Raw genomic sequence first — 24,834 nt, forward strand, 5'->3', positions numbered from 1 at the left:
TATGTACATAGGTATATATTTCCATATATATACACACATATATATATGAGGCTAGTCTGGAATTGGAATAAATGTTTGTAACATAATACTTAAGTCGCTTAAAATGAACACTGCATTTTATCTTAGTATGCGCAAAAATCACTCAAAATTGACCTGGGATATGCTTTATAAGCTTTGCGTAGCCAGTTTGCAAGATACAAAAATCGGTATGTGACAGAACGAGCACTGCATTTGCGTGCCTGATTTGTTATTCAAATAATTTATGCAGGCGGAACCCTGCCCGAATAGTGCATGTTTGTACGGAAGTGATCACAAAATTCTGGTGTGTAATAATTGGCGGGCGCCAGCCCTTGCGAATCGAAAAATAGAACCAATCCGGAAACCAAATAATATAACTGAGGCAAGGTTGTGGCAGTGCTATGTGAAGGTGGACGGCAAATGTTTAAATAAAGTCTCCATCATCCCAACTGATTATCGTATTTTGGGATCCGGAACAGTTTGCACCCTTGTACTCAACGCCTCACTTGTATTTGAATATTTTGGTTGGAATATACCCTCTTTGACTTGCCAACTAATTATCTATAATTTTTACGCCACGTACTCTGGTTTGGCACTGATGGATACTTCTAAGTTGCTTCGTGCCCCACACATACTTTAAGAAAGCAAATTGTATATATTATCAATGCATGCCTTGTTCCAGGGATTCAGGCAAACCCTCATATGCGGCTCGAACTTCTCTAATTCGTCAACCTAAAAAGTGGTTCGCTCGATCTTGCCAGACAACTGAAATGTCGACCCATGCAAAAGATTCCGAATTTCATTTCAATTTCGTTAATTTTCAACATCAGATAAGTTCACAGTAGTTAGTTCCTATGAACGCCGCACTGTTGTCGTGAAGAATCACTCAGTGGCGTGATGGGTTAATTCATTATTGTGTTATGGCATAATTTGCTAGTGGCCCAACCTCTTTTCATCAGATTCATTTCATTTAAGATATTTGATCGTCCCGATGCAAAAGTAAAAACGTCGCTAAATGATTTCGATCAACTCGCAGTATTGTGGTTGTTTTTCGGCCTTTTTGGCTTGCACTATTACACCAATATTTTGAGCAGTGAGCTCAACCAATATGCATCTTATATAAATATGGCCGAATACATTGTGAGGTTTTGTACCTGTCAGGATCAAATAAGGCCAGTTATACTATAAATAAGGCCCTTTGCACTGATGCCAAAGCGAGTAGGCATTCGTGCCGCAGAAACAACTGTAGGGTGCTGGTGAACTGAAATATATTTTGAAACCATATTCTCTGTGGACACACAAATTAGCTGAAATTGCAATAAGGCAAACGGAGTGTTGCGCCAAACTGGAGAGTCACTACATTGTGTGTTTAAACGATTTTAGTCGACAGCGATCTCTGACAGCATACAGTAGAAACAGAGACACACCCGAAACTTGCAGCCACCAGGGGCAGTAAACTAATTTTATGGTGAACGTTTCAGTGAGTGAGACCGATTTCAAGCAAGATGGATGACACTGGGGCAGTCTAACGTAGTTATTCACAAGAGCCTCCGGGATGGACTTAGAACTGTCAGTGTCACCAGTTATCTCCGTTTGAGTAATTCGCCAATTCTACACTCCGGCAAAAATCTGCTCCAACTCTTTTCTACTTTATGTCCGCGACAGCCAATAGTTCATGCAGAAGGACCCGTTGCTTAGTTGCACTGAGTCCTCCGACAATTCCTCTAATTCCAGACAGTTTCCGTGGCTAGCGAATAACGTTGGCACTCCGCTACGTACGTTCTCCTTTCATGCAATACTGCTGATCTTATATCAGTTATACTTGGCTCCCGATTGCCATTCTTTTTGATAAAGGAAATGTGTGTCACTGAAGTGATAGAAATCAACCCCATATAACAATAGAATAGTGAGCCATATTTACGACGACAACGATACTTTCAGAGGCCGGACATGCAATAATTCTCGCACCACCTCGCTCGAGTGGACTCAAAGACCCTTTGCTGATTACAGTCAAATTTTTTAGGTTCTCAGCAGACTTTAAAATACTAGGGAATCATTCCCCCTTCTCTTGCGATTGCAGCATGGCCAGTGGCGCGTCGGTGAATTTTCGCGCTAAATGCGCCAGCACCAGCACCTGCACACTTAACTGGCGAATTTCTTTCGCCAACTGCAACTCTACCGCAAAAGCTTTCACATCCCTCTGGCAAATTTTGTTTCTTTGGTCGAGATTTGATGGTATGTTTCTCTATTTGTGGTTATTATATCAACAAGACTGATACCATTTTGGCTATTTGCCAGTTGTTTAAAAAAACCTTATAATTTGTACGACTTTCAATTTGTCCCCGCCAAGCGTCTCACAATTTGATAACAAGAACACAAACAAATACCTACTCAGGGTACTAGAATTTCTTATGACAATTTTGATCCTACATTTTAGCAATTTTACTTAGCCGGACTATGGCTTAGGGGTGCAAGTGAATACGGATTTTCAAACTATTCTAGAACAGCACGCCAAATGTGATTCGATGGCATCAGCATAACCCTACCCAAATTAAAAATCTGAATTGAATATTATGTTCCCGTTACGTTTACTTCCGTGCACCATGTTACGAAATAAATTTGAAATTCTGATGCTCAACTGAGCACTTAGCACGAACAGCATCTTGGCTTCAAGCGATATGTCAAGCTAGATTGCTCGTGGTAACTCCCATATTACAGCGGCACCCGGGTCCAATTTTCAGACATTGAGTGGTGCTCAATATCATTTAGAGACTTAAAAAGCCGTCATGAAGTGGAGTAAAAAAGAATAGTACCGACTTTAGGATGTACCCTGAATGGAAATTTTGATCATTTTCACAGCCAACAGGCACAATGCTCACCATTTTATGACTACTCAACTAGGTGGCGAATTAATACAGAGCCAGAATTACGCTTGTACAGCAAAAAATGGGTGCAGGGTGAACATTTCAATGACTCCATATTTTTTTCTAGTTATCAGGCCATCAGTATTTGGTCCGTTTATAATTTGCGACAGCTCTCTGACAGTTCACCAAACAGTCTGAATTTTCAGGAATAATATCAGGCCAGAGAGCTCAGTTACATTGATGCATTGCACAAGAAAACAAATTTCGTTTGGCTCCACACTATGCACACATATGTGTGCTGAACCCAAAATTCTAAACGGTTTTGTCAGTAGCACTCTCCGAAGACCGGAGAAAAACAACATGTCGTACACTACTCCATTACTCCGCTAACACATTTGTCACTGTTTACTTTTTATTAATTATCCCCACGCATATTCGCCTAAATATCTATCTTTTAAGCGATTCTAACATGAAGGAGATTTGTTTGCTTTTCACTCCTTCACTCGCACACTTTCATTTCTCTTATTGTGGCGGTTATGCTTTCCTTTTCTCCTTGTCAGGTGCAGTGCATTCGTATTCTTAAAACAGATATCTCGATGGCCACAGAAGCTTTAATGATGATAAATTCCATACGCTGCAACGTTCATTTTTTGGATAGCACCGCCAAATAAGCGTAACTATTAGTTTTAAACCACAGTATATTTGAAACACTCGAATAGAGGACCCTGTTCTTTGCTTTCAGCTGAATGGCTGTAAGATGAACGCCGTTAAATAAATCCGCTCGAACAGTGACACGTGACCTCATCTACATCAATTCAATAGTGTCACCTGGCGTGACCACTGAACAGCTAAAATTTAATTACTTGCTCGTATATAATATAGAATTGCATAACTGTTTTGCTCACAAAAAGCTTGTTATCCAGAACGCCGAAATGATTAACTGGTAAGAGGAGCTAATATGTATACAGGTGAGAAGTAAAAAAGGTTGCGTAATCTTTCCTAAACTAGACGCTTACATGCCTTTTTGAACTACCAGAAATACACGAGGCTCAGTTTGCAAACCCCCGGGAAGTCCAATTTTGTTCGAATAGACGCAAAAGGGAATAAACTACTTTAATTGCTTAACTATGTATATTTCCGCGTTTTCAGTTTTACGATACATCTCATTACGAATCTTGATCATACACGATAAGTCGAGTACCAAATTTGCATGACAGCAAGTGTTTGCTGCATCAGTGAAGGAGCGTGATTTCAATTACAGTTGTGGAAAAATGTGTCAAAGTCTGTTATATACCACCAGTCTCAGCAAAGTGCAACATGTTGGCGTCCATGGTCATCATCATCATCATCGGCATGAGAGATAGCGGCATCAGTGTTGACACTGATGAATAAACACCTCACAATCATATTTGTCCTAATATATATATATATATATATACGCTTGAACCTGACGTTAGCTGCATATTTAGGCCCACTGTGTTGAGGCCAGGATTCTCGATTAGAAGTAAAAGATGGCCAACTAAATTGTTGTTGGGATTACTGTACCGAGTGGTTCAAACGTCCTGCTTTGATGCGTAACTGGTAGACGTTTTGATCACGGATTATTTCGCTGACAAGACATTATCAAGTAGCAGTCAAGCGAGTCGGATGGAAGAGCTTGCGCAATTTTCCAGCACTGTTTTCATCTGCGTCAACACCTGGCGTTAAGTTGCGCATCGGGTAAAGTTGCGGCACGCGATCGGCACGCATCCGAAGTATGTGGCCTTAATTGTCCCGGCGTATCGAGTCCAATCCAAGACAACCGCACAATCGCGCTTCAGCGGTGCAACAGCACCGCTGCAAGGGATCAATTTGTGCGTTACTAAAAATCGCCTAGGCGGAAGAGGAGCCACAATGTTTTGGAGTGTAATCAGACAGAAAAAACGTGCGTAGACGGCCAGAATCCATTCGTCATACATCTACCCATAGACCAACATGGTGTGTGGGTGTCGAGCAAATACCTCCCTAGTAGAGCTCAAATGTTAGCAAGGTTATACAAGCCAACACACCACGTTGATTTCTAATCTCTCTCTGACGGTGCACGCGCACGATAACAATTAAAATTGAATGGCGGCGAACGGTTGACTAGGGTCGTAAACAAGGTAAAAAATATTCGATTGGGAAACGATCTTTAGCAGGCTGGCTGCCTGCCCACAACATCGGTGGTAACAAGCTGCTAGATACGTTGCTTGTGTCCATGATTTTATTTTCGTTTGTTAAACCAAATAAGAACTTGATAAATCGGGAGATGGAATACTTCAATAAAGCCGATATCTTGTGCAATTGATGCTACAGCTTGGAGCTCCATCCTCATGATATAATTTCAGTAAAAAATAAAAATGTTCAAACGGTGGACTTATCTTTTTGAGCATACATTGCAATATATATATATATATATATATATATAAAAGTTTGTGGAAGGTTATTTGGACAAAGGCAGTCGCGTTTTGTTTGGCAGATTCTCTGCCACATGTTTCTTAGTTTCTGCTTTTGGTTTCTGTCGGTACGCGTTCTGGCTCGATCGGTGTGATTTTGGCCGTATTTTGCCTCTGTATATGTCGTTGCAGTGGCTAAACCGCAACTGCTATGACCTGCTATTGAGATGTTCATCAAGGCGTTATTTCAGTCTCGATGATATGAAGTGATTGTGACCAAGACTACACAGGATGGAGGTAGTTGGCATTAAATTTAATCGGGGCAGTAAATCAGTGGGAGGTAACCGTCATTTTATCACCCGTTTGTCTTCCGCTGATACGATTTAGTGTTACCATATGAGAATATCCTGGGTCAATCCAAATTGGGATTACAATTCTTGACCTACTTGTGAAATTTTAAAACGATTCTGATCACGCAAGGTCAAGATGCTGATGTCAGTGTCTTGCTCTTGATTAGTAATATCGGAGGTATGCATGTGTTAGCAAGTAGAAACAATGCGAGTTTTCTCCAGTTAACAACTTTGTTCAAGTTAGGCATATATTCATTTTTCATCCATGGATGAATAGTTCGTGGTTATTAAATGCGCGGTGATGCTTCAATTGAGCTATCCAAGTACCATTTAACAAGGCACATCGTTGTTTCCTGACCCTGGTATATATGTTGAGTTTCCTTGAACCCTATACAGGGTGCTAATTAAGACATCCATGGTAGCGTTGCTATCTGTGATGCATTGACGAACACGAATATATATTGAACATTTTGGAAACTTAGGAATGGCTCCAGCGGTGTTTATAGTTGGGCCCATACATCAATTGTACGTTTACAAATTGAACGCTATCTGTGCTGCCTTCAGATGATATGTCAACTTCTGCTCATAATACAACCCTGACTTATAAATGGTCGCGTGTTGTATACCTGATTAACCAGCCTTTTGAAATTGAGAACTGTAAAGCTTCCTCCATTGATGGAATGCTAAAAAATTTTCGAATAAATATTGCGGTCAATTTTGCGATCTGCCAAGACCGAATATGGGAAAATTTCATTTTCACAATAGTTGGAGACAACTAGTATGCAATTTCGTCTACGAATTTTTCTCTGAACTCCGCAACAGCTAACTCATCCACATGCAATATCCAGTATAATTTAATAGCAAAATATTTCTATGCGTAAAACACTGGTCAAGTGTGCGAAACCTATCTGCAAAGCTTCCGGTGAGCCTGCTACAACACTGTAATCCTCTTTCTGTGGCCAACAAAAATTTGATTGGAAGTCGCATTAACACATGTTCAGTATTAAGAAATGAACAAGAGGTTGGTTGATGATGAGGGGTTTACTGTTGTTGGGCAAAACTTGGACTCGCTCATTCAAATGTGGTTTATACTGTCTTGATGGATCGCTTGCTTAAGGTGTTTCATGCCCTTGTCGACAGGTAATTATTTTATCTGATGAAGTTGAATTCCTTGCATTTTCCGCGTTCTAATTTTAAAACAAAGCGCGAATTAGCTTGCAGCTTACCACTCGCAGCTTCCAATCACACCTACGTTTTCTTTGCAAGTTACCGAGAGGTTTCCGAAATGCGACTGCTTCGTTGGAATTGTTTTGGAACATAGTATTCAATGTTTTCATGTAGCTCCTAATTCATAAGAAAAATTTTCCCGGAAATTAATTATTCTCCCCCAAGCACGTTAACTCAACATACAATTATCGTCTGCCTGTGGAAAAATGGTTAGTAGCACAACCGCAACTCTTACAGGTAGCGGAACTCATTCTACTTAATGTATGTGCTAGATGAAAGGATTTTTGGATAGAAATATTTACATCAGTGTATACATGGATAGAAGTTGCAGCAAGCAATCGTTTGTGCATTAAATTAGTTTGTTCAATCGGTGCTGCGAACCGCATCATATGACAATCTTAGGTGACCATACGTGATGTGAAATACGCACACACAATCACTGGTCTGTGCGGCGGATACACCCACAATATATGTATGCATTTCACTACTGGAACAATCAGATAAATTTGAGTTACATTTTGTGCCCCAATCAGATGCTGGATGACGGTGGCATCATTCAGGACTGCCATTGCTGACTAACGTTTAAAATAGAGATAAAACTACAAATGTGATTGACAAAAAATGAAAATGAATTTGAAATCCCATTTCAATATATGCAAAGATGAAACGATTCTTACGCACTCGAAATGTGAATCGTAAAACTAATGTATTTCATTCGCCCGCAGCATGAAATTCAACTCTTGGATAAATGATCCAGATTCTATTCTAAGCAGCCTGGTCTTCGATGCATTTTCACAGCGCACTGTATTGTGGAATGGGGACCGGTCAGATTATTATCCTTACATGCGCAAGTGCACATACAATAGCAAAAAGTCGATTTCACAAGCAGGTAGACAAAAAAATCCTTGTCCGAATATACTACCAAAAACCATATGGACGTTTTAGAATAAAAACTTAGAAATTCGACGTTCTTAGTTTTTCAATGAGTATTTGTGTTTTAAAGGGGCCCACTTTGATCCATGTTTCGGTATCGGTAATTTTCTATAATACACAATAAGAATAAATACGCAAAATTTAATTCTATTACCGCTTAAGCTTTACGCTGTGTGGGAATTCGACTGATTTATCCACTCAGAAAATAGCATGTTTGTGCAACTGACTCATTGTAACTATAATTTGGCCTGTGGAGTAGTCGTGTTCTCATCTGTCGTGCTTTGATAGCTACTGGCTGCTGTCTGATATATCACATAACTTGCCAGTTGTGCATAACATACATCGGTGAGGGTCAACACATCTATCTTTTAGTAACTCATCTAAAATGCCCGCTGGTTAACTACAAGTTCATGCTGGACTACAGCAGATAATGCAGGGAATTATTTGGGGCATCTGTGTTCCAGGAGGTCTTAGTTCGTGAATTACTCGTACTGAAATCGGAAGAAGATACTTCCAGTATAATTTGACATAGGTTTCTGCTTTAGGGTTGGCCAGTGGATGACCTCCTGGGAAGGCTCGAAAAGTTCACTTGAGAGTCAGCCTCCTGAATATAGATAATCTCTCTGGTTTAAAAGAATTTGTAGCACATATTTGTGGAATTATTCTGCATTGAAAATCATTGTCTGTACTGTGAACGATGAACAGTGCCAGTGGGCCTAATACGACGCTGTATCCCCGAAGGTGTTTAGAGGTTATACACACATCCCTGCAGTTTCAAACACACTTGGATTCACCATATATGGGTCACGGATTCTGTAAATCGCTATGCCATAATTGGATATTAATGAGCGTATTGTAGCTTGTCATCATCATCATCATCATTGTCAGCTTTAAGGACCGCGTACTCGTCGTACAGTGGTTGTAGCTGCCGCAGTTTTGTTCACCGATGATTTGGGGGGGTGCAGGACGCTGAAATCTCCTATATAGAAAAAAATCTAGTGGATTTAGAAAAGCGTTATTTTCTTTAATGTTTGTAAGCAGCGAGGAGCATAAGGCCCTTTGGTCAGATGACTTACAGTCAAATGGCCCAGCGACGTTTGCTTGTGTAGTGGGAAGGAGTTGGGAAAGGACATCGGTGGACGCGTGGGCAAATGATACTTCCCGGTTGCCCAGGCCGAGGAAGGGGGTGTGGTTGAGGTACCTCACCTTGAGTCTTTGACTCAAAAGTGTGATGACGTGGGTTTTTTTGTTCGGGGACCCTGTCCCTAGCCTGTGACTCAAAAGCCTGACCCACTAGGCAGTGGGAGATTGGGGGTTTTTGTTCGGCGACCCCGACCTTAGCGTGTTACTCAAAAGTCTGACCCACGAGGCAGTGGGAAAATGTATGGTTTCCTTTGAGGACCCTACCCGGACCGCGCCCGGACGACCCGACATTACGACCTGCTTGGCTGCAGGTGGTTGGCCTAACCCAAGGGCGCAGGGGATAAGGGATTATTGTCTCATTCCTGATGCGGCTGCGCACAACAGGTGCCTTATGAGCAGCACCGGGCTCTTTGGTTTTAAAAGTATTACGACGTTATTGGATAATGCGCCGGCGGTCACGGTCAGCCGTTAAGCGATCGGAGTGTGCAGTTTTTAGGGCGGAACTTTTCTAACTCGTCGTTCATCGGGGTGAGGCAGTATCCCTGCTTCCATAAATATGGACATGCTGGTCGCCAGGGGGAAACACCTTACTGCCTTTACACTCCTGTAGCAGAGGACAGTACGACCTTACCCCCAAACCGCCTCGTAGCGTGATTACTTGTAGTACGGGGTCTCGCTGCTCTTGGTCTGGCTGCTCCCCTTTGGCCTTCCTGGCATGGATACACCTTGTGGAACGAAGTTTCAGCCAGTGTAGCCCGCGGGATAATTGCAGCTCTAAAGCCCGACCACCACGCCAAGGTGGCAGCTTTAGGTCGGGACTTTAGCTCGGTAAATGCGAAAAAGCGGTATGCCATGCCCTTGCATCCAATCGAAACACAGATTAAATTGGAAAACCGTGCAGCATCATATGTCTCAGCGAGCCTACCACCGTCGCTTCATCGGCAAGTAAGATGTAGTTTCCCGATTCCTCGATCCGGTTAGACTGGTAGAATTTAATCATTTGCTTGCTATAAACCTGATCAGATTGGTCCATTAGTTTAGCATTTTTTGGACTGCTCACCATTCTACGCCTCGTAGCTGACCCATTGTCAAAAACATGCACTTTGCTATGTACAGACATTTATTCATTGTCTTCGAGAACAAAGTATTTCTAACCGTTCCTCAACTGACTTCAATGATGAATATGTACATGGCGGAAGGGTAATCATGAGAAAGTTGAGGTTCATGGGCGTTTCCCCTTAAACTTACGCTATGTAAATATGGCCATGCACTGAACCGGAGGTGGGTGATTTAGTCTCTGTTATCAGAATTATAGAATTACCGGGAGTGTTTCATAACATGTCCATCCAAAAGGTCAAAGGAGGTATTGATAGTGGGATGAAGTTAGATTTTTTCACGAAGGTTTGTCCAGTATGTGAAGACGCTCTACATTGTTCAAGTTTTGACATAGTCTTGCGGTGAGTGATTTTGTGATTCACCCTAGTTCCATCACTTATGCTCCTATCCTGAAACGGTCATTCAGGTGGGCACATACGAAGAGGGGTTTAGCATTTTGGCGGAGATTTTTCTTGTCTCAGCTAATCTAAAATCCGAAGCAAACATTTTTTCCTGAATTTAAAATTCACGAGTCTGATACGCAAGCTGAGAGGCTTATCGAGAGATCTAACTATCGTCTTTTGATGGTGCAGGTTCGAAATCCAGAGAAATGTAAGCATAAATTCTGACGAAACTCCAGTAGTTATGTAGATCGACCGTTTCAAGGGACAGAAGCTGAATGACATGCATAAGGTCCGACAAGTTAACACAAATAAACGGCTTTTTGAGATAGGCATAGAATCAAAATCTACTGAAATGTTAAAAAGGGCTTCCCGAAATAAAAAGAAAACGTGCATAATGTTTAACGGGGAGTTCACTGGGATCTTCAGCAAAGATGTTCCTTGCTAACTTATATTCAGCACGTAGAAGAAAATAATCGTCTGCAGTATCGTGCATGTTCGAAGAGGCGAACAAATCCGAGCTTGCAGAAAACACTTTACCTTGTACCGGATAATTTTGAGGAGGAAGCGCTTGCATCGAGTCAGCCGGGGGCAATTGTAGTTGCAGAACTTTCCTTCATCTCTTATTTCAAGAACGCTATCTCCTTTTGCCTCAGGGGTATCTGCAATCCCTTCCAAATCGCACGTAAAATAAGCCTTTCGTTTTGAGTAGGTGTGCTTAGGTTTTGTTGAAAGACTCGAAACTAACCAAAGCAAAATGTGACAATTAATGGCTAAAGCTGCAGATATTGTGATGAGCCAGTAAATTTCGCTTGTAAAAATGCAGTGTGGGGAGATATTTGTTTCTGAAATTATCAGACGTAGCCATTTCAACAAGGCCGCGAAATTGCCAAAGCGTTTCTCAGCAACTTCAAGGAATCGACCCAAATGGTAGCGCTTTCAGAAAACGACTTGTTTCGTAGGGAACTATTATTGGCAGCTCAAACAGCGGTGAATTCATCTACTGGTAGTATATCATGTTCAATCTAAGGGGTGGAATAAGCTGTGTGTGTATTGATCCGGTACAATAGCTAACAGTATTGATTGCGTAAGTAAGAAATATTGTGACACCCATCAGCATGATCTGAGATCTCATGACGCAAGCAAATACGTCATGTGTGTGACAAAAGTTGCTCCGACACCGGAAACATATAAGTAATGAGAAACTGCAATATACGATAAGGTTGGATAAACAATGACGTACAAAATATTGTTAGTTCTCGTCTGCGCTTTCGATTACTCAGGTAAGCCAAAAGTGCAAGGCTCTAATCGCATGCTGAATGTGTTTGAAAAACATTTAGCCATCACTATGAATTTTACATTTGGAACTATTCTGAGTGTGCAGGTACACTCCTAGCGCCACTACCGTAGTACTTTAACACCGATGGAAGTTATTTACCGTATACAAATCGCGTTCCGACATTGAATAAGTATGCGCTCAATTTGCATCTTGGTTAGCTGCGAAATAATGTATTGTTTCCACAAAAAGCGGGAGCCGAAATTCAGACGGAAACATGTGAGTGTATATTTGTTATGTTTGAAAATGATGGGTAGGTAACAAAATGGTTCAACGCAGGCCGACTAGTAAAACCCGGTATTGAATGTCATACAGCGTCAGCGTAAAAACTAAGGAAAAGTCGGTACCAAAAGCAAACTGACTCCTTACATTTAAATCACCCAGCTTAGTACTTAAACGACAACGGATATTTCGTAATTGCAATATCAGAACGTCCGTAGTCAGCTCGGAGGTTGATGAGAGCGTTGTAATTAAGGATGATATCACGGGTGACATATAAGTTAATCATACCCAGCTTCTAAAGCCGCTGATGTGTACTACCTTTCGGACCAGCTAATGCGTACATCTAACGTGGCCAAATACAGCGAAATAGTCTGCTGCGTATAGAACCTATATTTTCTCCAGGCTACTTTTGTTCAAGTCATGCTTGCGAACTATTCTTACTTTACGCTGTTTTGAATTCGGCATGCAAGTGGAACTGTTGTCTGGCGTCAAAAGGACATTTGTTAGCTAAATGAAGTTCTTGTGTTTTCGGCGTCGTGTTCTTCTATGCGGAATTTCATAGCGCACAACGGACTGTTTTGATCATATGCTCAGCTTGCTGATGTGTTCAAAACCCATCTATGTTCACCGGTCTCAAACACAAAACAGTATATTGCTATTGGGCAGGAACGTTAGATTTTATAATCCCCAAATTCAATGCTTTATTGGCACATAATGCACATTATTCTTACCTTATATTGCTTTAAATGCTCAAGTGAAAGAGGGTTTGGAAAAAGGTGTGTTTACTTTCACTTCCAGTGATTAGCAGCTGATGCCATATTCGGTGAATCAAATAACCATCTTACGCCATCGCTTTTATATTCAATGCAAATATCAATTTTAGGAGGAATAAAAATTGCCGTATTTATACTTTGGCCTCCATAGTAATAATTAAACAGGTGACGTTACAATAATAAAAAAACAAAATATAAATGAAGTTTCCAGCTTAGTCAGACTTACTGAGCAAGAAAAAGGTGGAATAATTCAGCTGCAGGCGCATTTATATAACATACCTGATTGCAATTGAGAAGTGGGTTCAGATTTACAAATAGGTAAAAGATTTGGGTGTGGGTTATTTTTGCAATCTGCCAAATAGCTGCGACTTGCGCGTCAGCAAGTTTGCCAGGTGTATTTAAATTTATTTCACGAAACTGATCATGTTAATATGCTTGTACACCCAAGGTGTAATTACCGCATTCTTCTTGCGGTTGAAACTAGCAATATGGTTTTGGCTTGCGAATGTTCAGTCGTTCATCAGGCAAATTATCTGGGTGAAAGTAATGTGCGTCCAAGAGCTACGCTGACCAGTACCGTTGCGTCATTGGCGCGCTATTGCGTAAAAGTTCTGAGATGCTTTATATTGATTTTGGGCTCCCTGTCAATTCCTTACTATTTGTTTCAAACAACAAAGCCCGTACGTTAATGTTCTTCTAACAGATTAATTTTTGGGACTGGGTTTATACAGGTTTTCGTTTTTATTGTAATCCTTAGTTGTATTCAGTTACGTTTACGCTTATCCCCGCAATACATATTTTCCTGTCCTTACGCTCAGTGAACACATGTCCCGAGCGACGTAAGTTGCGTGGTTTACTAGCAAGTATGAAAAAAGAGCCCGGAAGGTGTGGGAGTAGCGCAAGAGCAAATCCGTAACCAACAGTGATGTGCGAATGACCGATATCTTAAGAAGCATGAGAAATATTGTTGCCTAAATTTGTCAAGTAATAATTGTTTATTTGATTGTACGCGGCCAGCGACCAAATTTCATGGTATTCGTCAGTTGATAGGATTACAAGAAAGCAAAATAATAATGGAGGTAAAGCGTGTTCTAGAGGTTATGGTAAGAAATATATGGAACCGGCAATTGCGCAAACATCAGTAGCATCTGAAAGCTTGTTTGTTACAGACCACTATGGAATATTAACAAATCAATGAACGCCCATCACCGCCAAACTGAAATACAAAATCTGGCTTCAAAGGTCTTCCACAATTAGCGAATATGCGAGCACAATCCGAAGTGCAGTTGAGGATATTTCGAGGAAGTTCGTGTTTTTATTAGGAGACGAATGTTTGTTCTTCTCCAAAATCAAAATATTTGACCTGCGCTTGCCACGATTTATACACTAGTTAGAAAGTTTTCGGTATTCCGATGAAGCAAAATGTTTTGCCTTAATTTGTCCAGACCGTTGGACATTTGACAATCTTTACGTCCCATTGTACCAGCATTGTTCTTTCACTTTTCAAATCCTTAGCTCTAAATAATGCATGTCAGGTAAACAAAAGACAAGCAGGGCAAAACATACATGGCCCGTTTGCTATAGTGATCCCCATTATGCCCTTGGTCACTACTAAAATGTCTCCTTAGACGGGCGGCATGACTCAGGCATGAGTCACAAAATCAAAGGCATTAATAAAGCCGTTGGTCCTTGGAGATACCAAATGGGCTTTTATTATTTGGCTTGTTGCGGCTAGCCTGCTAGAACAAACCATTAAATTTGCCTAGTCTCCGCTGTTTTGCATACAATATGCAAATTCGATGTTGGTGTCTAATTGCAATGATTTATAAAATCCCCGCGCGAGATTGAAGGGTGTAAGGTGATCTGACAAACCTTTTGAGATTTCACCAATGTGGGAAATAACCCTGGGTAGTCATTTTGGATGCTGCAGGGGCGAAGCATCCAAAGCATCATATGCATGGTATCCACCTCGATATAAGGAGAAGTAGGATGGAATCGGTTTGTTTGTACATAATTCATTTACCTCGTATACCGAGAAAAGGCAGGTTATGCGAGATTATTGGAAACTACTTTATTTGTCACAGCTGGATGAAACCTGCTGGATATAACATCATCGTGCAGTTTTCTTTATAGCATCGCAGGTCACCACTAACAGGGGCAGTGTTGAAAGTTTACACCAAGTAATCGACCACGTCTTCGAAATCACTGCTGTTTGGGTAGATCTTTTGTTTATGTGTGACCCGTTTTGCAAGTATCAAGGCTCTCCATTTTCCAATCTCATGCTAACCGGGATGCCGGTTTTCCTTTCCCGTATGCTTTCCTGCGTGCTCTGTAAGCCGCCTGATCCGCCGTTCAAGAGCTGTCATAGGTCTTTTAGTGTCAAATATTCGTAACTATCCATTTCTTGATTGGCTGAGCCTAACCTTGGAGAAGCCGACTGGAAAACTACTTTAGCGCTTCTGTAGAACGACATGGAACCAAAGTGAGCTGCACATGTATGCCCACGTTTTTAAAGGCGCACAACACACACATAATGAAATTTCCGGGTGATCGTTGAGCCATTTGGTTGTGTATACTTTACTCAATAAGCTTGCCTTAAACACCACTAACCTGAGCATGACAACATATGTAACGCATAAATACCTATTGTTGAAAATCTTGTCCTTAAGGTTGTGAAAACAAGATTGGAAGCTAATATCCTTCTTGTTAAAATTTATCGTCGGAGACCGAATTTCCCAAGTGTTCGATGTTTGATAACTTATCGTGTGATGTGTTAAACTTATGCGACGTTTATAGATACAATTTGCGCGTTTGCCGGTATTATATGTATTCCTTCATTTGAACACACGTAAACAAAACCTGTGACACCTCATACTCTTTTCACTACGAATCACCGTAACCTATAAGTCAACGGAATTGCATATAAACACTGCGCCAAACTGAGGCGCGCTGTATCATCATCGAAACGAGCAACATACTAGGGTATTATGTTTGCTTTGCAATGTATCATTTACTGTGCTGTAATGATAACAGATATAACGAAAGTTGAGCAGAGTTAGTTCCGTATTCTGCCCTCAGTTAAATTTATTGTTTAGTGTAGCAAAAAAAGCTGATAGGCTTACGTTTTTTACGCAGCGCTTTGCACAGTTTAGGATGCTAGCAATACGTTAAACGCGAGTTTACACGTAGTTACACCCATATAGGAAAATACTCTTCTCGGCACGTCAACTGAAATCACATTAGTTCAACTATATGATTAAAGTGCTTGACATTCGATGTGATTTTCCCAAATTGTTGAGATACGTATTGTGCCGGAAATGTACGGTAACAGCAACGTTTTGGCGTCCAGTTCACCCAAATCCGTCGGAAACCTACACCATGTAGGCAATATATTGAGAGAAAATAGCAATTCAGATTGCAATGTCTGAAGAATTTCAGCCATCCTTAAAGTCAGCCAGCACGAACCCACTAAGGGAACTTTTATTTATTATCTCAAAAGATACATTTCTCAAATAGCAGGGTTTCGCAATTTTTTGGTTTATCTATCTTAAATCAAGAACCGCATTTGGTTAGTGTTTTCGGCTTGATACAATTATCAGTGAAAAAAGTTTCTTGTCTTTAGCTGGTTTGCTAATACATCCACATGTGTATTATTCGCTAACGCTTTAACTCAGCAACTCTCACTGCGTAATCTGTCTTTGCCCAGAAGAAGTGCACGTTCTTTTGACCAGCCACAAATGATAACGGCCGTCTTTCTGTGATGGTATATTAGTTGGCTAATCGCTAGCTACCCTGCGACTGGCAAAACCATATATGGTAATACACAGGATGGATTCGTCGCTGTCTTGGGCCCAAATTTCCTGGAGGCACAGTTAGCTTTTTTTCAATTACGTCTTTATTAAACATGCTTGCTGATAGCGTATTATTGTGATTATTCAACAAATGGAAATCAATGCATGTATCAACTGTGTACCAGCGGTTAACGAGTCCTTTGTGCTCATTACCAGGATTGTTTCTCCTGGTAATTTTTTGGATACCTAGAGGATTATTGTTCTGTATATCATCCTATGTACACTTGAGCTTAAGGTTCTTTTTTTGCCCCAGTTGTCTCGTATCTGCAAGACTTTCATCGTTGATGTTTTAATCGTGTATATATTAAATTCTCACACGTAAGCTCTCTTCTGCAAAACTGGACTCGCCACTAAAAGACATAGGATGTCAAAATGAAAGGTTATTGGTGCTTTACACTAAAAGCCGAATTTTTCGTCGACAGAAGAGTCGCAGATACTTATGAATCATTTGCTAATAATTTATTGTACACGCTGACAAACAAGTTCTGTTAAACTAGGTATAAAAGACACTACAAGTAATACAGCAATTTCTCATTCGTCGATTGGTTTAAATTCCCTGCATCGACAGGCATCATTTTACCAAGAATTGCTGCTCATATATATATTTCAAACTGTCATGTTCATTTTGCCAGGCTAAAATAAGCCACAGTACTATGTACGTCGCCGAACTTCCAAGCGCCAAATGCAAAAATCATCTAAGCAGCAGACGTTTACGTACACGGACTTGGTCACCTGTTTTCAGCACTACCGCGCAAGCTAGACATCTCGATTCTGTATCCTTGGAGAGAAGTTCTTTATTCACACCAAATATTAAATCAGCACAAACTGCAACTGCTGGCGGGTGTGTACCGCAAAAACGTTTTACCAAAAATGATTCAAACAAACAATTTCACCTGCGTAATGTACATGTTTCTAAAGCCAGTTACTATATGTGATTTCCTGCGTATGTTACTTCGTTAATTTGTTAGAGCCGCATCCAAAAATGTATTGCGTCCTCCGAGTCTCTTTTCCCCCTATTAGATATGTCCTTTACCGAATGTCTAATGGCGAGTAAGTCACTCTCTTAATTACTTGCGGCAAACGGGAGTGAAATGGTAGTGAAACAGCCAAATATATTGAGTTTCTAAATTCTTTGGGGTTGAAATGTGAATTATCTTTGTACGGAAACCGAAGAAACGTGATGTGTACAGTTTTGCCATGTCTTTGCATGTCAAGTTAATGCCCTTTTTGCAGCGTCCAGTTGTGCAAACAGAATATGTATAGTTGTCCCCCTGGTGATGAAAGATAAATGATTTGCTGGCAGTTATTGGTTGAAGTTGATATCCTAAAGATATATAATTATTATGAAAATACGGTTGAAGGCTACGCAGTGTAGTGGATGCTAATAACACATGTGCAGCAATTTGTCGTCGATTGCTTTCTAACCTTTCATTCGACGTTTATGCGTGATCAGTTTGCTGCTTTAATTTTTCCTTATATTAGTCGAGTAAATTTGATCAACAGCCGGTGCTCCTCATTTACACATGCACCACTTAATTAACAAACGTCAACCCTCTGGTATAACTTTCAGTATTGTTTCCAGATCAACGCACATGCTTCATGGCCGGTACGGGGAATTGAAACGCGACAACGAAACATTATAACATTATCCCCTGAATACCCCAACCGGAACCCCGATTTATCTAGAAGCAATCCTTTGCATTTTTGTAACATAACATATAACTTGAAATGTTTGCGATTACATAAATCTTGTTCTTACTGCACCCGGCTATGTTTATTAGCGATAAAGTAAATGTTCATTGATTTGTTCCTTCGAGCAGCAGCTTGCGACTCTAATGATAATTGTGATGGGAGAATGCAGTTCGCATTTTTTAAAGCTCATATTTCCTGCATCTTTTCGGCAAGACACTAGACAGCCCTTATGTGTACTTTTGCGTGTGATAATTTGCTTCGACGTGCGTAAAAAGTCATTTTTGACAAAAGGTAAACAAATATTGTTAAAAAAGCTAAAAAATGAAAGAGGCGTTTGCGGGCATAATGCAGCCCTTTTGCTCACAATAAACAAGCAATAACATGCATAAGAAACCGTAAGTAGTGTTTTGCTGTGAATACATATGAGACAACGCTTGGACAAAACACCCACTTTTTCGCGTAACATCAGACATTGTGATGTCCCAATCAAATTTTCAGGTCGTTGAATTTGTTTTTTTTTACTGGAAACACAGATTTATGTTTTACGCAATCAGAATATTTAGGCTATTCTGTCTATGACAGATTTCAACTTGTTGACATTCATGCATCGGCGCTGTAGTGTTCTTTGCCTATGTCCCTCTGTTTAATTATTACGGCAATCCAACACCTACAGTAAAAGAAGATAGCCAACAATATGTATACCTCATAGGAAAGTGTTACAATTTCTATTGTTTCACACATTTGGAATTTTATTCTCCTGAGAGTACCATTGTTTTCACTGCAGATTCCGAAGAGATTCCGCGTTCGGTGGAGGGTAAGACTTGCGATAAAGTGCCAGTAAATTGTAGGAAAACAGCCCGTAGATACCACAAGAAGTTCACCAGGGAATCTGTAGGCAGACAAAGCCATGATTTCACTAGCTCAGCTAATACGTCTCACGTCCATATTGGATGCATCATAGTAGTAATAAATAGAATAGTTATAAATATGATGTGCACGCGCCCGCATTATGCAACTTAACAAACACTTTTACATTCCAGTTTTTTTATTATTGGTGAAAAAGCAAATAACAAAACTACGCATGGAAATAGTTTAAAAACACAGTCGAACAAGCAGTATATTCTGGTTATTGTTGACTTCACGCTCGCCTAAATCAACATGTTCAGCGTCTAGTAACCTACAAGCTAGTAAAGGTTGACTTATTTTTATTGCGCGGATATAAATCGCGATTGGGCAAATCTTGTGACCGAATGCAAAACGTTATGAACTAAGAATCAATTTAGTGTTACAACAAATATCCTCTGATTCGTTCAGCGGTCAACAGTATACAACAAATTTGATCATTTTCAATCGTTATAGAATGAGAGTTCAAACAACTTTCCTATGATTGGATTCTACAAAAGATTAACAGAAGATTGTGCTTAGTGCGTGTCGAGCAATTTAGTATAAAATAGGTTCCTGAACGTGCCTTTCAAAACGGTTTGATTTCGTTAACAAAAGTCCAAATGTGCATACAAAATAGTAAGTTAGAATCAATATGTGTTGCCATGTCTCTGCGAGTCACCTAACAGGTTACTTAAGGTTTATGCACTGCATGCAACCAAGTAATATGTACACAATCAGAGTGTAGTTTCTTGTTGACTGAAGTTGAATGTGTGATAAAAGACTGATAAACAAACTGTACAATATGCAACAAATATTTGTGCAAGTTCCCAGAGTTGGTGATCAAGATCTGTCAAGATCTGAATAAACGCCCGAACAAAAGTCGATAAGTACATTTATCCACGGCTGCTCAGACAATGCTTATGTGTTTGGTTTACTACGGCTCTGCTTTCAAAATCAATTAAATTGTTTTAGTCTTATGGTTTCTATTTATCTGCCTGATGCGTCCTGAAAATGAACCAAATCGGAAAAATGTCAGCAACAATTTGGAAACCCTTTAAGATCAACAAATATCTTGCCGTTTTCCTTCAACTTACGCTGATTTGGCGTTCACAAAAGATGGTGAGTTTCCAAGTGTTCTGACCGACAACTGCGACATAAAAATCACAATCCGTAAATAATCATGTATAAACATTGAAAACTTCGGCGTAATGAGGACCATTATGGATAAAAACCGTGCATTATTTGCAGGCATCTATCTGGAAGATTCACACCATCCTTGTTCTTTCGTCAACACAGGGGAGGGTTGTAGAAGTGGCGGTAAGAATTTCGGCTTCCTAATCTCCATTTTAATGAATTTTGCACTAGTTAAAAATATACCCTTACATGCATGCCTGGCACGATGCGAATTTCCAAAAAAAAAACTTCCAAAGCTGGTGAGTTCTGGTCACGTTAGACGTACTGGTTACCATTAACCGTCAGGATAGTCAATGAAGATGATATATGCACAACGGAACTCTGCGTTTGGTATAATTCTAAAAAAAATCAACGTTAGCGCTCCAACGTACTCAACCAATTGGCCGACCGTAATATCTACATCTGAGGCCCTTCAGGCATTGAAAGTTCGCCTAATAAATATATTTTGTCGCTTTCTTCATGTTGTTGAAAAATGTTTATTAAACCTCGTCGTGCGTGCACACATTCTGGAGATTATTGCAAATCTTAGAAATTACTCGCACAGTGTAATATTTTCTCCCAGCAGTTCTGCCAACAGTTCACATGTTACCAAAAGGCTAATTTTTCATTTGCTTTTCCGCGCTATTGTGATAGTAATATGTGGTAGCTGGCAATGTGGAAAAGTAGTCTTTGCTTCAGTCGCTTGAAGTTTGTCATCTTCCATGCCACTTTATTGTAGCGGAGTATAGATGTGTATTAGAATCCACATCAGATCGTGAACAGTTGCTTAGATCTGTTTAGGCGGTATTTTGCGCATGTGCTCATTTATTTACGCAACAGGTTACATTCTTGGCTTTGTGATTCAACAGACATGTCATTAATACACCGAATTATATCACGGTAATGATTGCTATGCCCTCCAACAGCTATTTTGTCGACCTAGGCGTAAATATTCCTTTCGCTTACTGGACTGCCTTCTTTCATACTTTCTTCCCCCTAACTTCAGATTTTAACACTATCTCATTACCTTATGGTCTTATCATATCTTATTACCCCAGCTACCTTCGGAACGTTTTTGCGCTAAAATGCTAAAACCTTCTCCCAAATTTAGGCATATTAGTTGGAGTAAACATGTTGGGCTTTTGGAATAGATGACTAGCAGTACACTTGCGTTACGTGCTGTGTGTTAACACTAACGAAGCCCAAGGGGAATGTGCTGCTGCTTATAACGTTTATTTGGCATTACTACGATGTCTAAATTTACCTACGCTGGTAGACTACTGACTGATTGCGGGTCACAAAACCCCTAAACATTTTTTGTAATTTGGTAGTGTCACCAAAATACAGCATTTTATCCATAGTGCTCGTTGTGTTTCCTGGTAGGGCATGCAGCGCTCATGCTTGCCGTCTGCATCGGTTTGTTTTTGTTTGAACTTGACATGTTTCTCGTACCTGAGAAAATTCAAATTTAGTCTCGAATGTCCTTTCTCATTGTCAACCGCTTTGGAAAATGCTAAATTGTGCATTATACAAAGATGGTTTTGGATAGGTTAAATGATTCTAGGATTGACACCGTACATGGATTTCTGAATACGTGGATATCCAATGAGCTAATGTTTAGCATTATGATAATATATGCCGTGAAGTTTTTTCGGCAACTGGTTTCGCATTATTGTTATATTTTTTAAAAATTAATAAAACAAATCTGACTTAGCGAAAATAAATCAATATTGGAATTACTCCAGTAAGCGATTACCTTTTCTGTGACAAAATAATACTTTGGGAGATTCTTTCACAAACCTTTTCTGAAAATACCGAAAGGCCGTGAGTTCAAATTATTCACCAAATGAGGATGAGATAAACAATGTGTTAATTATGGACCATATGGTAACGGATATTTGGTGTGAAATTTCGAAGATGTTAGGGTTTTGTCAAGCAGAATGTAAAATTGGAGCAATCTCACGCAACACGGTTAAACGAATGCTCTTCTTTAAAAATACCTGGCGTAAACGTTTTGACTAGGTTGTTATCCGAATGCTTGCGCAATGAAGCATAAATCAGTTCGTTTATGAGATAAGTGCCCAATATAGCGGTTTTGAATAGTAATCCGAATGCTTGCGCAATGAAGCATAAATCAGTTCGTTTATGAGATAAGTGCCCAAAATAGCGCCTCGTTCCTTGCTTTCTGGTTAGCAAACACTAGTAGCATAAAAAAGCTAAAGGGAATTTAGCATATTGACCTTTGCCAGATATTGTGTTGCTTTGCGAACATGTCGCTGAAAAATTGGGAATAATTTAACGTGGGAAACAAAAATATTGCTGGAAATCAGTTCACTTTAGCCAATATTAATTAGACAGTTTTTAAATATTACTTCTCATAACATACGGATACATTTTTAAACGCATGCTCAAAGCTAAATTCTGTTTGAGAGACGGTGAGCAATTTTTTGTTATGAATAATACTGTGGCCTTAAAGCATAACTCGTAAACACTTTGTGTTTAAATCACTTTAGTTTACGTTATGTTTGACCACACCCTTCTGTTGAATGCAACGAAATTTAAAAATCAAATTCTAAACGAACTGTATTCAGACAATGTTGAGTGTGTGATCACTGTATGCTGCATAGAGAAGACAATTGCCTATGTGGTTCACGGCATAGTTGATTTTTCTGTAAAGCCTTGGGATTCTTTGAGTTGGAACGCAGAAACTGACTGCAGAAATGCTCGAACGAAGACTGTGCCGTTTATCCGAAGTGTCTCACTAAGCATTTCTATCCAGGTCGTTGTATTCTTTCTTTGAACATATATATAACATACTTGAGGTAGTAAATCAGTTGCTCGTTTATAATCAACCTTTTATTCCAAACACTGGAACGATAGATTAGCATATCATCGATGATAATTCTGATATGCGCATAGACCTCCCGTGTCCTCTAAAAATCAGTAAAACAGACGATGAAAACAGCGATTCCCATATCAACATTTAATAAGAAGCTGCTATTTTCTGAGAGGACTGTTGAACGCGCGCTGTCGCAACAGAATATCATGAGTGCGGGAAGCCGTTTGTGTTCATTAACGAGCTTACTAGGAGGTTATTAACAGCCATTTTCCGTATCTTCCTGTGTGAATACCTGCTGCAAAATAATTGCCGGGCAATAAAACAGTGGGTACGTGTGATTAATAATCTTGACGTAGTATAACTTTTGGCTCTACCATCTGTGCAATAATCTATCTGAACACCCGTGAACTGAATACAGCAGCTTCCAGTATCAATGAGAATTTGAATTCGGATTATACAACAAAGAAATATTAAATTATGTACGCAATTAACTTTTCAAATTATTGCTTACAAGTTGTGGGATGTTTCGCGGAAGGTGAGACTTTTTCTTGCTTTTTGACACTGAATTGGGTGTTGTCCTATAAGATGCGTGAAACGCAGATATCACGTGAACGTTCCTACGTGTAGCAACCCAAAGCACTTGGGTTGCGGTTGATTCCTAGAAAGTGTTTTTATGATTTGTGTGAGCTACATCCTGCTTGTCACTCCAGCTATATCCATTTACGGATATTTTGGTAGGCCCAGCTTGTCATTCACTCAATGATTTTATCAGTAACATTGTTCTTCGCGATTTTTTTGTGATTTGTTCGCTTTTTGTTCACATGGTTTCCATTATGGTGCAATATTTTGTTCTGGTTCCGTCTAGCAGTAATCATCGTATAAAGCTAGGCTATCCAGAATACTACACAGCTTTTATATACGTGAAACCGGAAACTCACTGGTCAGCAATGTATACGTTTACTCGGAAACCAATGCTTTATTAATCTAAAGACGCTGTGCAATTGCAGTGTCACTTCAAACAAAACATGGGCATTATTAAAATATTTTGTATTGTTGGATCCCACAGAATTCTACCGAAATGAAGAAGGAGACAAAGCATGATAGTCCACATTAATCTTGCAGAATATTTGAGGTGCGAATTACTTTGAACGGAGCTAAAAATTTTGTGCATTCCTGTAATATTCGTTGGACAAAATAGCGTTACCAAATGTTAATGAAAAAACTAGGAATCCACAACTTTTATAGAAACGACATGTTGCACGACGTATAAGAGGACATATCGCTATGTGTAAAAGAGTAACGGTTAACGATTGTAACTTACATGACTTGAAAAGTGATTGCTCAATCCGATTCCAGGATATTATAAGACACCTCATTAATGTATTCCAGGATCAGTCATATTACAGTTCAATAACCACTAGAGGTGCAACGTTGTAAAGCAGATTTATTAAAATTTTAATAACAGTATATTCTTATAACAATTGCAATTTTATAATCACGATTAAAATGTGCAAAACTACAGCTAACAAAACCAAAGGTGGGTCAGATAATTCTCCTGTGATCTGTAAACAGAATAGGAATATTCACTGCATATTTTGCGAAAAATAGCAATAATATG

General features: G+C 39.8%; 1 protein-coding gene across 1 annotated transcript in view; it reads right to left on the bottom strand.

The window, feature by feature from the left end:
* T265_15670 (hypothetical protein) overlaps window positions 1-24,834 on the bottom strand; it is a gene marked incomplete at both ends in the record, with an annotated part of 55,182 nt that overhangs the window by 27,537 nt on the left and 2,811 nt on the right. The window contains 2 exons of the mRNA XM_009178913.1: window positions 9,581-9,767; window positions 23,195-23,310. Of these exons, the coding sequence (XP_009177177.1) occupies window positions 9,581-9,767; window positions 23,195-23,310 (303 nt within the window). The remainder of the gene's footprint in view (window positions 1-9,580; window positions 9,768-23,194; window positions 23,311-24,834) is intronic.

Source organism: Opisthorchis viverrini (genome assembly GCF_000715545.1).
Source record: "Opisthorchis viverrini unplaced genomic scaffold opera_v5_716, whole genome shotgun sequence".
Classification (NCBI taxonomy): domain Eukaryota; kingdom Metazoa; phylum Platyhelminthes; class Trematoda; order Opisthorchiida; family Opisthorchiidae; genus Opisthorchis; species Opisthorchis viverrini.